This window comes from Oncorhynchus mykiss, chromosome 22, assembly GCF_057628025.1.
Source record: "Oncorhynchus mykiss isolate SJ-2025 chromosome 22, ASM5762802v1, whole genome shotgun sequence".
Lineage (NCBI taxonomy): Eukaryota > Metazoa > Chordata > Actinopteri > Salmoniformes > Salmonidae > Oncorhynchus > Oncorhynchus mykiss.
The window spans coordinates 31,784,895-31,801,570 of record NC_143043.1 but is presented as its reverse complement, the minus strand read 5'-3'; the positions used below and the strand labels follow the sequence as shown (position 1 = coordinate 31,801,570).

Below are 16,676 nucleotides of genomic sequence, written 5' to 3'. Positions count from 1 at the left end.
GTCCTGATTCCAGTGAGACCACGAGGAAGGCAGAACGCACTGAGAGGGGAGGGGCATGAGAGGGGAGGCTTTGATCTTCAGAATATGTTTGTCAAAAGGTTTCTTGGAGTCTAGAGAGTCATTCTGGGCTCAGGGGAGCACTGTGCTCCTCAACACTTTACTGGGGCAAAGAATAAATACAGTAGGATGTGGAGAGGAAGGAAGTTGGAACAATCTGTTTAGAGGAGCCGTACCCTATGGAATGTACAATGAGAGACTTTAAAGAATGGCGCCCGAGGAGATGTCTGCTGTTTTATGGGCTCCTAACCAATTGTGCTATTTTGTGTGTTTTTTCACGTTGTTTGTAACTTATTTTGTACATAATGTTTCTTCCACCATCTCTTAAGACCGAAAATAGCTTCTGGATATCAGAACAGCTATTACTCACCTTGAACTGGACAAAGATTTTTTTCAGATGCAAAGGATATACTCCAGATACCCGACCAGGCCCAAATCCCCGTCATTTGCATGAAGAGAACACGCCAATACAGGGGGCGCAGGTTCGGGTGCCTTGTGAGAATTTGTTGGCGAGTGGGTAACCCACCTCTACCATCCGTCCTATTGGTCAATGTGCAATCATTGGAGAATAAACTGGATGAGCTCCGTTCAAGACTATCCTACCAACGGGACATTTAAAAACTGTAAAATCTTAAGTTTCACAGAGTCATGGCTGAACGACGACATGGATAATATACAGTTGGCAAGACCGAACAGCTGCCTCCAGTAAGACAAGGGTTGGTGGTCTGTGTCTATTTGTCAATAACAGCTGGTGTGCGAAATCAAGTATTAAGGAAGTTTCAAAGTTTTGCTCGCCTGAGGTAGAATATCTCATAGTAAGCTGTAGACCACACTATTTACAGAGAGAGTTTTCATCTATATTTTTCGTAGCTGTCTATTTACCAGCACAAACCGATGCTGGCATTCCACAAACTGAATAAAGCCATAAGCTTCCTAGTGGCTGGGGTCTTTAATGCAGGGAAACTTAAATCAGTTCTACCTCATTTCTACCAGCATGTTACAGTACATGTGCAATGAGGGGGGGAAAACTCCACACACAGAGACGCGTACAAAGCTCTCCCTAGCCCTCCATTTGAAAACTCGGACCATAATTCTATCCTCCTGATTCCTGTTACAAGCAAAAACTAAAGCAGGAAGTACCAGTGACTCGCTCAATACGGAAGTGGTCAGATGACGCAGATGCTATGCTACAGGACTGTGTTGCTAGGACAGACTGGAATATGTTCCGGGACTCATCCAATGGCATTGAGGAGTATACCATATCAGTCACCTAGCTTCATCAATAAGTTCGATGACCTTGTTTCCACAGTGACCTACATACATACCCCAACCATAAGCCATGGATTACAGGCAACATCTGCACGGAGGTAAAGGGTAAAGCTGCTGCTTTCAAGGAGCGGGACTCTTACCTGGACTCTTATAAGAAGTCCCGCTATGCCCTCAGAGGAACCATCAAACAGGCAAACGCGTAAATACAGGACTAAGATTGAATCCTACTACACTGGCTCTGACGCTGGTTGGATGCGGCAGGGCTAACAAACTATTACGGACTACAAAGAGAAGCCCAGACGCCAGCTGCCCAGTGACACAAGCCTACCAGGCGAGCTAAATTACTTCTATGCGGGCTTCGAGGCAAGCATGCATGAGAGCACCAGCTGTTCCAGACGACTGTGTGATAACACCTTGGCCAATGTAAGTAAAACCTTTTAAACAGCTCAACATTCACAATACCGCAGGGCCAGACGAATTCACCAACCGAATTACCAGGACATGTACTCCAAGCATGTGCTGACCAACTGGCAAGTGTCTTCACTGACATTTTCAACCTGTCCCTGGCCGAGTCTGAAATACCTACAGTAGCAGTCAAAGGTTTGGGCACCTACTCATTTTCATACTCATTTTCTACATTGTATTTTGTAGTTCATCACTAAGCTAAGGACCCTGGGACTAAACACCTACCTCTGCAACTGGATCCTGGACTTCCTGACAGGCTGTCACCAGGTGGTAAGGGTAGGCAACAACACATCTGCCACACTGATCATCAACACGGGGGCCCCTCAGGGGCGTGTGCTTAGTCCCCTCCTGTACTCCCTATTCACCCATGATTGCGTGGCCAAGCACGACTCCACACCATTAAGTTTGCCGACGACACAACGGTGGTAGGTCTAATCACCGAAAACGATGAGACAGCCTGTAGGAGGAGGTCAGAGACCTGGCAGTGTGGTGACAGGACAACAACCTCTCCCTCAATGTGATCAAGACAAAGGAGATTATCGTGGACTACAGGAAAAGGAGGGCCGAGCACGCCCCCATTCTCATTGATGGGGCTGTAGTGGAGCAGGTTGAGAGCTTCAAGTTCCTTGGTGTCCACATCACCAACAAACTGTCATAGTCCAAACACACCAAGACTGTCGTGAAGAGGGCACGACAATGCCAATTCACCCTCAGGAGACTGAAAAGATTTGGCATGGGTCCCCAGATCCTGAAAAATGTATTGAGCTGCACCATCAAGACTATTCTGACTGGTTGCATCATGCCTGGTATGGCAAATGCTCAGTCTCCGACAGCAAGGCGCTACAGAGGGTAGTGCGTACGGCCCAGTACATTACTAGGGCCAAGGTTCCTGCCATCCAGGACCTCTATACCAGGCGGTGTCAGAGGAAGGCCCTAAAAATTGCCAAAGACTCCATTCACCCATAGACTGTTCTCTCTGCTACTGCACGGCAAGAGGTACCAGAGCACCAAGTCTAGGTCCAAAAGCTCCTTAAAACTTCTTAGGGCTGCAATCCCGTTAACGGGATTGATATGACAACAGCCAGTGAAAGTGCAGAGCGCCAAATTCAAACAACAGAAATCTCATAATTAAAATTCCTCAAACATCTTATACCATTTTAAAGGTAATCTTGTTGTTAATCCCACAAGTGTCCGATTTCAAATAGGCTTTACAGCGTAAGCACCACAAAAGCCACAGAAAAATTCAGCAATTTTTCCAGCCAAAAAGAGGAGTCACAAAAAGCACAAATAGAGATAAAATTAATCACTAACCTTTGATGATCTTCATCAGATGACACTCATAGGACTTCATGTTACACAATACATGTATGTTTTGTTCGATAAAGTTCACTTTAATGATACTCCTTGGAGGACTACCACCTACCGGCTTACTTCCGGCGCCGACAGAGATGGCCGCCTCGCTTCGCGTTCCTAGGAAACTATGCAGTTTTTAGTTTTTTTACGTGTTATTTCTTACATTAGTACCCCAGGTCATCTTAGGTTTCATTACATACAGTCGAGAAGAACTACTGAACATAAGAGCAGCGTCAACTCACCATCAGTACGACCAAGAATATGACTTTCGCGAAGCGGATCCTGTGTTTTGCCTTTCACCCAGGACAACGGAATGGATCCCAGCCGGCGACCCAAAAAAACGACTTCGTAAAAGGGGGAAACGGAGCGGTCTTCTGGTCAGACTCCGGAGACGGGCACATCGTGCACCACTCGCTAGCATTCTTCTCCCCAATGTCCAGTCTCTTGACAACAAGGTTGATGAAATCCGAGCAAGGGTAGCATTCCAGAGGAACATCAGAGACTGTAACGTTCTTTGCTTCACGGAAACATGGCTCACTGGAGAGACGCTATCGGAATCGGTGCAGCCAGCTGGTTTCTCCACGCATCGCGCAGACAGAAACAAACATCTTTCTGGTAAGAAGAGCTTCATGGTTAACGTGACGTGGTGTGATCATAACAACATACAGGTACTCAAGTCCTTCTGTTCACCTGATTTAGAATTCCTCACAATCAAATGTCGACCGCATTATCTACCAAGGGAATTCTCTTCGATTATAATCACAGCCGTATATATTCCCCCCCAAGCAGACACATCGATGGCTCTGAACGAACTTTATTTGACTCTTTGCCAACTGGAATCCATTTATCCGGAGGCTGCATTCATTGTAGCTGGGGATTTTAACAAGGCTAATCTGAAAACAAGACTCCCTAAATTTTATCGGCATATCGATTGCGCAACCAGGGGTGGAAAAACCTTGGATCACTGCTATTCTAACTTCCGCGACGCATATAAGGCCCTGGCCCGCCCTCCTTTCGGAAAAGCTGACCACGACTCCATTTTGTTGATCCCTGCCTACAGACAGAAACTAAAACAAGAAGCTCCCGCGCTGAGGTCTGTTCAACGCTGGTCCGACCAATCTGATTCCACACTCCAAGACTGCTTCCATCACGTGCACTGGGATATGTTTCGTATTGCGTCAGACAACAACATTGACGAATACGCTGATTCGGTGAGCGAATTCATTAGAACGTGCGTTGAAGATGTCGTTCCCATAGCAACGATTAAAACATTCCCAAACCAGAAACCGTGGATTGATGGCAGCATTCGCGTGAAACTGAAAGCCCGAACCACTGCTTTTAATCAGGGCAAGGTGACCGGAAACATGACCGAATACAAACAGTGTAACTATTCTCTCCGCAAGGCATTCATACAAGCTAAGCGTCAGTATAGAGACAAAGTAGAATCTCAATTCAACGGCTCAGACACAAGAGGTATGTGGCAGGGTCTACAGTCAATCACGGATTACAAAAAGAAAACCAGCCCAGTCACGGACCAGGATGTCTTGCTCCCAGGCAGACTAAATAACTTTTTTGCCCGCTTTGAGGACAATACAGTGCCACTGACACGGCCCGCAACTAAAACATGCAGACTCTCCTTCACTGCAGCCGACGTGAGGAAAACGTTTAAACGTGTCAACCCTCGCAAGGCTGCAGGCCCAGACGACATCCCCAGCCGCGCCCTCAGAGCATGCGCAGACCAGCTGGCTGGTGTGTTTACGGACATATTCAATCAGTCCCTATCCCAGTCTGTTGTTCCCACATGCTTCAAGAAGGCCACCATTGTTCCTGTTCCCAAGAAAGCTAAGGTAACTGAGCTAAACGACTACCGCCCGTAGCACTCACTTCCGTCATCATGAAGTGCTTTGAGAGACTAGTCAAGGACCATATCACCTCCACCCTACCTGACACCCTAGACCCACTCCAATTTGCTTACCGCCCAAATAGGTTCACAGACAATGCAATCTCAACCACACTGCACACTGCCCTAACCCATCTGGACAAGAGGAATACCTATGTGAGAATGCTGTTCATCAACTACAGCTCGGCATTTAACACCATAGTGCCCTCCAAGCTCGTCATCAAGCTCGAGACCCTGGGTCTCGACCCCGCCCTGTGCAACTGGGTACTGGACTTCCTGACGGGCCACCCCCAGGTGGTGAGGGCAGGCAACAACATTTCCACCCCGCTGATCCTCAACACTGGGACCCCACAAGGGTGCGTTCTGAGCCCTCTCCTGTACTCCCTGTTCACCCACGACTGCGTGGCCACGCACGCCTCCAACTCAATCATCAAGTTTGCGGATGACACAACAGCGGTAGGCTTGATTACCAACAACGACGAGACGGCCTACAGGGAGGAGGTGAGGGCCCTCGTTGTGTGGTGTCAGGAAAATAACCTCACACTCAACGTCAACAAAACTAAGGAGATGATTGTGGACTTCAGGAAACAGCAGAGGGAACACCCCCCTATCCACATTGATGGAACAGTAGTGGAGAGGGTAGTAAGTTTTAAGTTCCTCGGCGTACACATCACAGACAAACTGAATTGGTCCATCCACACAGACAGCATCGTGAAGAAGGCGCAGCAGCACCTCTTCAACCTCAGGAGGCTGAAGAAATTCGGCTTGTCACCAAAAGCACTCACAAACTTCTACAGATGCACAATCGAGAGCATCCTGTCGGGCTGTATCACCGCCTGGTACGGCAACTGCTCCGCCCACAACCGTAAGGCTCTCCAGAGGTTAGTGAGGTCTGCACAACGCATCACCGGGGGCAAACTACCTGCCCTCCAGGACACCTACACCACCCGATGTCACAGGAAGGCCATAAAGATCATCAAGGACAACAACCACCCGAGCCACTGCCTGTTCACCCCGCTATCATCCAGAAGGCGAGGTCAGTACAGGTGCATCAAAGCTGGGACCGAGAGACTGAAAAACAGCTTCTATCTCAAGGCCATCAGATTGTTAATCAGCCACCACTAACATTATTCATCTCATATGTATATGTATATACTGTACTCTATATCATCTACTGCATCTTTATGTAATACATGTATCACTAGCCACTTTAACTATGCCACTTTGTTTACATACTCATCTCAAATGTATATACTGCACTCAATACCATCTACTGTATCTTGCCTATGCCGCTCTGTACCATCACTTACTCATATATCTTTATGTACATATTCTTTATCCCCTTACACTTGCATTTCGCTACACTCGCATTAACATCTGCTCACCATGTGTATGTGACAAAATAAATCACATTTGATTTGATTTGATATTTTAAAAAATTGGTGCGTTACGTTCACTAGTTCCAAAAACATCCAGTGATTTTGCATAGCCACATCGATTCAACAGAAATACTCATCATAAATGTAGATGATAATACAAGTTATACACATGGAATTATAGATATACCTCTCCTTAATGCAACCGCTTTGTCAGATTTCAAAAGAACTTTACGGAAAAAGCATACCAGGCAATAATCTGAGACGGCGCTCAGAAATATAATACAATTAGCCCCCATGTTGGAGTCAACAGAAACCAGAAATGACATGATAAATATTCCCTTACCTTTGATTATCTTCATCAGAATGCACTCCCAGGAATCCCAGCTCCACAATAAATGTTTGATTTGTTCAATAATGTCCTTTATTTATGTCCAATTAGCTACTTTTGTTAGCGCGTTTGGTATACAGTGGGGCAAAAAAGTATTTAGTCAGCCACCAATTGTGCAAGTTCTCCCACTTAAAAAGATGAGAGGGGCTTTTTTTTTTCAGAAAATCACATTGTAGGATTTTTAATTAATTAATTTGCAAATTATGGTGGAAAATAAGTATTTGGTCACCTACAAACAAGCAAGATTTCTAGCTCTCACAGACCTGTAACTTCTTCTTTAAGAGGCTCTTCTGTCCTCCCCTCGTTACCTGTATTAATGGCACCTGTTTGAACTTGTTATCAGTATAAAAGACACCTGTCCACAACCTCAAACAGTCACACTCCAAACTCCACTATGGCCAAAACCAAAGAGCTGTCAAAGGACACCAGAATCAAAATTGTAGACCTGCACCAGGCTGGGAAGACCGAATCTGCAACTGTGGGAGCAATTATTAGGAATTGGAAGACATACAAGACCACTGATAATCTCTCTCAATCTGGGGCTCCACGCAAGATCTCACCCCGTGGGGTCAAAATGATCACAAGAACGGTGAGCAAAAATCCCAGAACCACACGGGGGGACCTAGTGAATGACCTGCAGAGAGCTGGGACCAAAGTAACAAAGCCTACCATCAGTAACACACTACGCCGCCAGGGACTCAAATCCTGCAGTACCAGACGTGTCCCCCTGCTTAAGCCAGTACATATCCAGGCCCGTCTGAAGTATGCTAGAGAGCATTCGGATGATCCAGAAGAAGATTGGGAGAATGTCATATGGTCAGATGAAACCAAAATATAACTTTTTGGTAAAAACTCAACTCGTCGTGTTTGGAGGACAAAGAATGCTGAGTTGCATCCAAAGAACACCATACCTACTGTGAAGCATGGGGGTGGAAACATCATGCTTTGGGGCTGTCTTTCTGCAAAGGGACCAGGACGACTGATCCGTGTAAAGGAAAGAATGAATGGGGCCATGTATCGTGAGATTTTGAGTGAAATCCTTCCAGGTCGAAGAAACATTTCAAACTAAGTATAGAATCAATCATTAGGATGTTTTTATTATAAATCTTCAATAAAGTTCCAACCGGAGAATTCCTTTGTGTCTTGAGGAGGAACACAAGTCAATATCATGTGGAATGCGCGTGACCAGGAAATGGCTCTCTGCCAGTAAGCTGACTCATTCAGCTCTTATTCAGTCCCACAACGCAGTAGAATCCTCATTCAAGTTTCTAAAGACGGTTGACATCTAGTGGAAGCCGTAGGAAGTGCAACTTCATTCATATCCCAATGTGAATTCAATAGGGCCTGGTTCGAAAATCCACCAACCTCAGATTTCTCACTTCCTGTTTGGATTTCTTCTCAGGTTTTTGCCTGCCATATGAGTTCTGTTATACTCACAGACATCATTCAAACAGTTTTAGAAACATCAGAGTGCTTTCTATCCAATACTAATAATAATATGCATATATTAGCAACTGAGACTGAGGAGCAGGCCATTTACTCTGGGCACCTCATTGCACCTTTCATCCAAGCTACTCAATAGTGCCCCTGCAGCCATAAGAAGTTAATGCAACCGCTGTGTCAGATTTCAAAAAAACTTTACGGAAAACGCAAACCATGCAATAATCTGAGTACAGCTTTCAAACAACAAAGCAGCCAAAAAGATATCGCCATATTGGATAGTCAACAGAAGTCAGAAATAGCATTATAAATATTCACTTACCTTTGATGATCTTCATCAGAATGCACTCCCAGGAATCCCAGTTCCACATTAAATGTTTGATTTAGTTCGATAATGTCCATCATTTATGTCCAAAGAGCTATTTTTGTTAGCACGTTTGGTAAACAAATCCAAAGTCATGAAGCGCGTTCCCTAGTTGCAGACAAAATGTCAAACAGTTCCGTTACTGTCCGTAGAAACATGTCAAACGATGTATGGAATCAATCTTTAGGATGTTTTTAACATAAAACGTCAATGTTCCAACCAGGGAATTCCTATGTCTGTAGAATAGCAATGGAAATAGAGCTAACTCTCACGTGACCGCGCCTCAGAGCCTGTGGCAATCTGCCAGACACCTGGCTCAATCAGCCCTTATGAGCCCCCACCTCACAGTAGAATCCTCAAACAAGTTTCTAAAGATGGTTGACATCTAGTGGAAGCCTTAGGAAGTGCAACATAACCAATATCCCACTGTGTATTCAATAGAGGCTGGGTTGAAAATCAACCAACCTCAGATTTCCCACTTCCTGTTTGGATTTCTTCTCAGGTTTTTGCCTGCCAAATGAGTTCTATTATACTCACAGACATCATTCAAACAGTTTTAGAAACGTCAGAGTGCTTTCTATCCAATATTAATAATAATAATATGCATATATTAGCAACTGGGACTGAGGAGCAGGCCGTTTACTCTGGGAACCTTTCATCCAAGCTACTCAATACTGCCCCTGCAGCCATAAGAAGTTGACAGCTTCTACCCACAAACTATAAGACAGCTGAACAGCTAATCAAATGGCTACCTGGACTGTTAGCATTTTTTTTACACTGCTGCTACTTGCTGTTTATTATCTATCTATGTATGGTCACTTTACCCTTACCTACGTGTACGTATTACCTCAATTACCTCGACTAACCTGTACCCACACACATTGACTCAGTTCCGGTACCCCCTGTATATAGCCTTGTTATTTTATTCTTACTCTTTTTTTTTTTTTTAACTTTAGTTTATTTAGTAAATCTTTTTCTTAACTGCATTGTTGTTTAAGGGCTTGTAAGTAAGCATTTCAGGGTAAGGTCTACACCTGTTGTATTCGGCGCATGTGACAAATTACATTTGATTTGATTATATGCGCTAGACAGGGATTTGAATCCTGTTTGCCATTTCACTGAGTTTTCAGTAGGTACTGTAGCAGGCCATCAGGATTCCACAGGCTGAATTATCCAATTACAAAATAATCCCTTAAACCTGAGCCTGTTTAAGCAGTCTTGGGGGGGGGGGGGGGGCGCTGAGTGAATGGGGTGCGCTGAGTGAATGGGGTGTGCTGAGTGTTGAAGAGCGAATCAGAGCACCTTGTAGCTAATTTCTCAGGCCATGGATTTTTTGCACTGCTGCTCTGGATTTCACAGCTTTGATGCCAGATCACAGCTGTTTTCACCCTAAACCTGGATAATAATGTGGTGTAATTCTCCATGTTCCCCATAAATGGGTCCAGCCAGGCTAGAGGCAGCCTAGTACCCAAGAGCCTGACAGACAGCTCCATATGGGTCAGGAGGAGACACAGCACATCAGAGACTGAGCGTTTGGCCCAGAGGAACATAGTCAAGAGCTATTTCTCTGGAAAGAACCCCCTTTAAAAATATGCTAAAGAACATGTTGACGTCAATCAAGGCTCTCCATATGTTGAGAGAAGAATATAATTCTGCGAAATGGCACACACACGTCAGTTTCAGCATCTCTGTAGGATACCAGGCTTTTTGTTTACTCACAGATGGACATAATCTGCCATGTGTTAGCTAATAATATTGAGGTAGATGGTGGTACAGCAGATGTTTAGTAAATTTGTAACAACAGAAACTAACAGAAGCTAACGGAAGTTACACGTCCCTGGGTAATCATACTAAAATCACTCTCAGGAAGCAACATCTTCATCTAAGCTCACGAAGCTTAGTCAAAAAGATTGTTAAAGCTAAGATATCACAGAGAGGAACAGCAACAGCACGCTGTAAAGCAAGCTGCTGTTGCTATCCACTTTTAACAGATGTATTGGCTTGTTTTGAACACCCAGATAGCCAATGTGGCCAATGGCTTAAAGAAAAATACATTAATTTATTTAGTTAGACACAAATTCAGTCATAGCAACCTTCTCTTCATATGCTGTTTCTCCTGTAAAATGTGACATCTTTTCTCTTTCTTCCAGTCCAGCAGAGGAGCTGAGTTTTGGCACCAAAGAGTCAGAGAGGAAGTGTCTTATCATCCTCGATAATGTGTCCAAGAATCAAGTGGCCTTCAAGGTGTGTGTGTGTGTGTGTGTGTGTGTGTGTGTTTGTCTGATACACAGTGGTGTGCATTTGCACAAAATACACAATGTTGTTGTCAGTCTCCAAGCTGACGTGAGTGTGTGTGTCCCTCTACAGGTACGAACCACAGCACCTGAGAAGTACAGAGTGAAGCCCAGCAACAGCAGCTGTGAACCGGGCGCGTCTGTGGATATAGTGGTGTCTTTACATGGCGGTAGAGTACTGATTTTATCTCTCTGCACTGTCTCTCCTCCTCTTACCTACTTCGTCCTTTGAATGTTTCCAAATGCTCCTGCAGAAACTTCAGAATAATCAAAAGGTCCAGTCTATTCATTTTGGGAAGTGCTGACAGAGTGCAGCTTTCTTTTGCCCGACATACATATTTTAAGAGTGATAAAATAATAATCTCTTATCTTCCCCTAAACCGAGACTTCAGAAATCTAACAGAGGGTGAATAAACTTTATTGAGACACTCTCAGTACTCTCCTGGAAGGCTAAAACCTCTAAGGTCAATGTTTTTACCTCAATCACTTGAGACCAACATTGAGTTGGGATGCAGGGACTTGGCTGATAAGAAGTTCCGAGGCGTTCAAGCATGGACATGTCAATCATGGCCTCTGATGTACTAGACATGGGTTTTTTGAAGATTTGAATTCTGGCACTATTCCAAAGTTTGAGGGTTTTCTTCTCTCTCTCTGGGTTTTAACTTTGAAACTCATTAATTACATGTTTGAGAACCGCCATCTATCGCTTCCATCTTGTTCACTTAGTTCTAGTGGATAAGAACCCTCACTGTATCTGTAAATGAGTCAGCTCTTTCACTTCTATATCTGAGACTTTGATGCTGACAGCAGTGGGGTGATCCCATCCATATGTAGGACTCTAGATACATAAACTGAACAATATGCAGAGATTAAATATAATTCAGAGTTCAATGAGAGAACGAGTGCCCTGGATGTGTTTGTGCAGGCTACCAGGCGTCTCTGCAGGACCGCTTCTTGGTCATGGCTGCTGAAATGGAGCAGAACGCTGGTGCTGGATCACCAGAGCTCGCTCAGTTCTGGAAGGACGTGCCCAAAACCAAGATCATGGATCACAGGTACACCACCATCAATATCTCATCATGGACAGGAATGGGAATATGTGAATACCTTTTTATACGTTTTTATTACCAGTTCATTCAAGGGGCAGGTAGTCATTTGATATGCCACTATCAAAATCTATAATGACCTCAAGATAACTTTGATTGACTTAACCCATTGTGGTCTTGCATTGTACATCACAGATTGCCTCAGCATGGCTAGTGAATGTCAGTGACCTAGCAGGCTGATAATCCCCTCTACCCGGCCCTTTCTGACATGACTGTGTCCTGTCCTTCCTGTAGATTACGATGTCACGTCCTGGAGAGCACTAAGCCCATTCTGAGCTATCCGAGTGGATGTGACAACCCTGTGGAAGGAGGAGCCAATGGCCACCCAGACCTGCACACAACGGTGAACTCTGATTGGAATATACACCTCATCCCACAATAACTTATTAACCTATACAGTGCCTATAGAAAATCTACACCCCCTTGAACTTTTTTCACATTTTGTTGCATTACAAAGTGCGATTGAAATGGATTTAATTGTAAAAAAAAAAGGGGGGGGGGGGGAATTGATCTTCACAAAATACTCCGTAATGTCAAAGTGACAAGTAATAAAATGTAATAAGTAAAATATAGTTGTTGCATAAGTATTCACCCTCCATAAATTAGTTCAGAAGTAAAATTTGGCTTAACATCAAACTGAACTGAGCTGCAGGACAGGAATGAAACTGCTCAGGGATGTTAACTTCTTACGGGTATGTGGGACGGTGGCGTCCCACCTGGCCAGCATCCAGTGAAATTTCAGAGTGCGAAATTCAAAAATACTAAATTCAAATATTTAACATTCTTGAAAATATATGTTATACATCAAAATAAAGCTTAACTTTTTGTTAATCCAGCCGCCGTGTCAGATTTCAAAAAGGCTTTATGGCGAAAGCAAACCATGCAATTATCTGAGGACAGCACCCCACATACAAACACATCAAAATCATATTTCAACCAGGCAGGTGCGACTCGAAAGTCAGAAATAGCGATATAAAAAATGCCTTACCTTGCCTCTTCCTCTGTTGGCACTCCAAAAGGTCCCAGTTACATCACAAATGATCCTTTTGTTCGATAATGTCCTTCTTTATATCCATAAAAACTCAGTTTAGTTGGCGCAGTCAATAATCCACTCAGTTTCCCATCCACAAAATGCATCCAAAATGAATCCCAAACGTTACTAATACTTTTCCAAACAAGTCAAACAACGTTTACAATCAAACCTTAGGTATCCTAATACGTAAATAAACAATACAATTTAAGACGGAGAATAGTATGTTCATTACCGGAGATAAAGAAGAATATTCCAAGCGCTTTCCTCCTCGCGCTTGGAAACACTACAGCCAAAATGGGAGCCACCTAGAAAAACTACAATTTCTTGGTCATTTTTCCAAATTCTTGTAATTGTAATTCTTGTAATTCTTTCTAAAGACTGTTGACATATATTGGAAGCCCTAGGAACTGCAATTTGGGAGGACTTGGGCTTATAATTATAGTACTAGCCATTGAAAATAGTGTAAGCTGAAATTCTTTTTTGGGGGGATGGTTTGTCCTCGGGGTTTCGCCTGCCATATCAGTTATGTTATACTCACAGACATAATTTTAACAGTTTTAGAAACTTTAGTGTTTTCTATCTAAATCTACCAATTATATGCATATACTAGCTTCTGTAACAGGCAGTTTACTTTGGGCAGGCTTTTCATCCGGGTGTCAAAATACTGCCCCCTACCCCAGAGGTTTAACATGAGGCCATTGGTGACTTTAAAACAGCTACAAAGTTCAATGGCTGTGATGGTAGAACTGAGGATGTATCATTATTGTGTAGACTCCACAATAATAACCTAAATGACAGTGAAAAGAAGAATACAAATATATAGAATATATATTCCAAAACATGCAACAAGACACTAAAGTAATACTGCAAAAAAACACGGCAAAGGAATAAACTTTTTGGCATAAATGCAAAGCTGTATGTTTGGGGCAAATCCAACACGTCACTGAGTAACTGCCTCCTTATTTTCAAGCATGGCGGTGGCTCCATCATGTTATGGGTGTGCTTGTAATCATTAAGGACTGGGGAGCTTTTCAGGATGAAAAGAAACGGGATGGAGCTAAGCACAGGCAAAGTCCTAGAGGAAAACCTGCTTCAGTCTGCTTTACACCACTGGGAGAGGAATTCACCTTCCAGCAGGACAATAACCCATATCAGAAGGCAAAATCTACACAGTGAATGTTTGTGAGTGGCCAAGTTACAGTTTTTACTTAAATCTGTTAAATATATGCCAAGAATTGAAAATGGATGTCTAGCCATGGTCCCCAACACCTTGACAGAGCTTGAAGAATTTTGAAAATAATAATGGGGAAATATTGCACAATACAGGTGTTAAAAGTTATTAATCCACTTACCCCAGGAGACTTACAGCTGTTATCGCTGCCAAAGGTGTTTCTAACGTGTAATGAAGCACATACGGACTAAATCGCACACATGTTGATTTTGTCCATCCACACCAGACACAATCAGGAGACGCAGGTTGAAATATAAAAACAAACTCTGAACCAACTATATTAATTTGGGGACTGGTCGAAACACATTAAACATTCATGGCAATTTAACTAGCTGGCTTGCTGTTGGTAGCTAATTTGTTCTGGGATATAAACATTGGGTTGTTATTTTACCTGAAATGCACAAGGTCTTCTACTCCGACAATTAATCCACAGATAAAAGGGTAAACTGAGTTTGTTTCTAGTAATCTCTCCTCCCTTAAGGCTTCTTCTCTTTTGGACTTTATATGGCAGTTGGCAACCAACTTTAAGGTGCATTACCACCAACAACTGGACTTCACTTCATCTTTCAATCACCCACGTGGGTATATGCTCCTAAAAACAAATGAGGAGATGGGAGAGGTGGGACTTGGAGTTCTATTTTAATTCCTGGTTATGCAGACACTTGCGAGCAGTTTGGATGAAATGATTGAATAACATGTATGTGTACATTTATTTTGAAACGCTCACGCACGTAACGCGAGTGGTGTGGTCAGCATTTCAGGGGGGGGGGGGGGGGATCTTATCTAATCAAGGTATTTTTGTTTTTTATATTTCATTCATCTTTAAAATTATAGAATATTTTGTGTAGATAGTTGACAAAAAATGACAATTACATCCATTTTAATTTCACTTTGTAACACAATATAATCTAAAATATATACAGTGCCTTGCGAAAGTATTCGGCCCCCTTGAACTTTGCGACCTTTTGCCACATTTCAGGCTTCAAACATAAAGATATAAAACTGTATTTTTTTGTGAAGAATCAACAACAAGTGGGACAATCATGAAGTGGAACGACATTTATTGGATATTTCAAACTTTTTTAACAAATCAAAAACTGAAAAATTGGGCGTGCCCCTTAAGTTAATACTTTGTAGCGCCACCTTTTGCTGCGATTACAGCTGTAAGTCGCTTGAGAGTTTGCTGCACTGAAAGTAAAAGGGCTGAATAATTTTGCACGCCCAATTTTTCAGTTTTTGATTTGTTAAAAAAGTTTGAAATATCCAATAAATGTCATTCCACTTCATGATTGTGTCCCACTTGTTGTTGATTCTTCACAAAAAAATACAGTTTTATATCTTTATGTTTAAAGCCTGAAATGTGGCAAAAGGTCGCAAAGTTCAAGGGGGCCGAATACTTTCGCAAGGCACTGTATATTTAGTGTGTGTGAGATTATATATATATATATATATATATATATATATATATATATATATATATATATATATATATAATCTCACACACACTAAATATACAGTATACAATATACAGAGATGTATATATATACACACACACACACACAAAGTGGAGTGTAGACTTTCTATAGGCACTGCATATTAACCAATGTATTTTCTGTACTTGAACTTGATTTACTTTCTTTGTATAATCTTTTTTTTACACAATTAGAGCCATTGGGGTTATAATTATGGTGAATTGTGTAGTTTTCTGAAACATTTTAGTAGTGTCAAATTGATATGGGAGACTGAAAAGTGAATAAATTAATAAGATGAAATCAAATGCTCTCCTCTGCAGCTGATGCGTGTGATGGTGTGTAACGCCAGGCTGGAGCAGAAGCTGGACCAGTGTCTGTGGGTCCAGCAGGTCCTGATTGGTCTGGTGCTGGTTGTCATGATGTTCAGCTTCCTGACTCTCTACCACCTTTCTGGGGCTTCCTGACTTGACTCAACCTTGTCTACAGCAGCTTAAAGCTAAACCAACAGACAGGGCTGGTATTGGACTTGGTGATAAAAAAAAAAACAAAGGCAAACTCTCTTCTCTACAATGTCTGTCGTCATGAAATGGAGGAACGCTTTTTAATGTAGCAGTGAACTAGGGACATGTGGAGTTGTCAGTCAGTTGCCCAGAGAGATTCTTCATAGTCTCCTTGGCGTTGTGAGAGGTACCGTAGCTAAAGACTCGATACCGTGAAATGAAGTCAATAATGTATTTTTGTTACTAATCATGGAATTATAAATTAAGTATTTATTGCAATATGTAACATATTCATTATTTCAATATGTAATATGTAACATGATGAAGGAGATTTAGTTAATTTTTCTGATCCTAATGAACATTTCATTTGAAATATATAGTATAAAAATATCAGGTCAAGAATAAACGTGCACTTTTTCTTTAAA

The 16,676-nt window shown here is 42.6% G+C and overlaps 1 protein-coding gene across 1 annotated transcript in view; it reads left to right on the top strand.

Annotated features, from left to right (window-relative positions):
- The window catches only part of LOC110501651 (motile sperm domain-containing protein 2), a 33,044-nt gene extending 16,368 nt beyond the window's left edge, over positions 1-16,676 (top strand). The window contains exons 10-14 of the mRNA XM_090215846.1: positions 10,766-10,859; positions 10,983-11,079; positions 11,835-11,964; positions 12,250-12,358; positions 16,072-16,676. Coding sequence (XP_090071972.1) covers positions 10,766-10,859; positions 10,983-11,079; positions 11,835-11,964; positions 12,250-12,358; positions 16,072-16,215 — 574 coding nt within the window. The 3' untranslated portion in view covers positions 16,216-16,676. The remainder of the gene's footprint in view (positions 1-10,765; positions 10,860-10,982; positions 11,080-11,834; positions 11,965-12,249; positions 12,359-16,071) is intronic.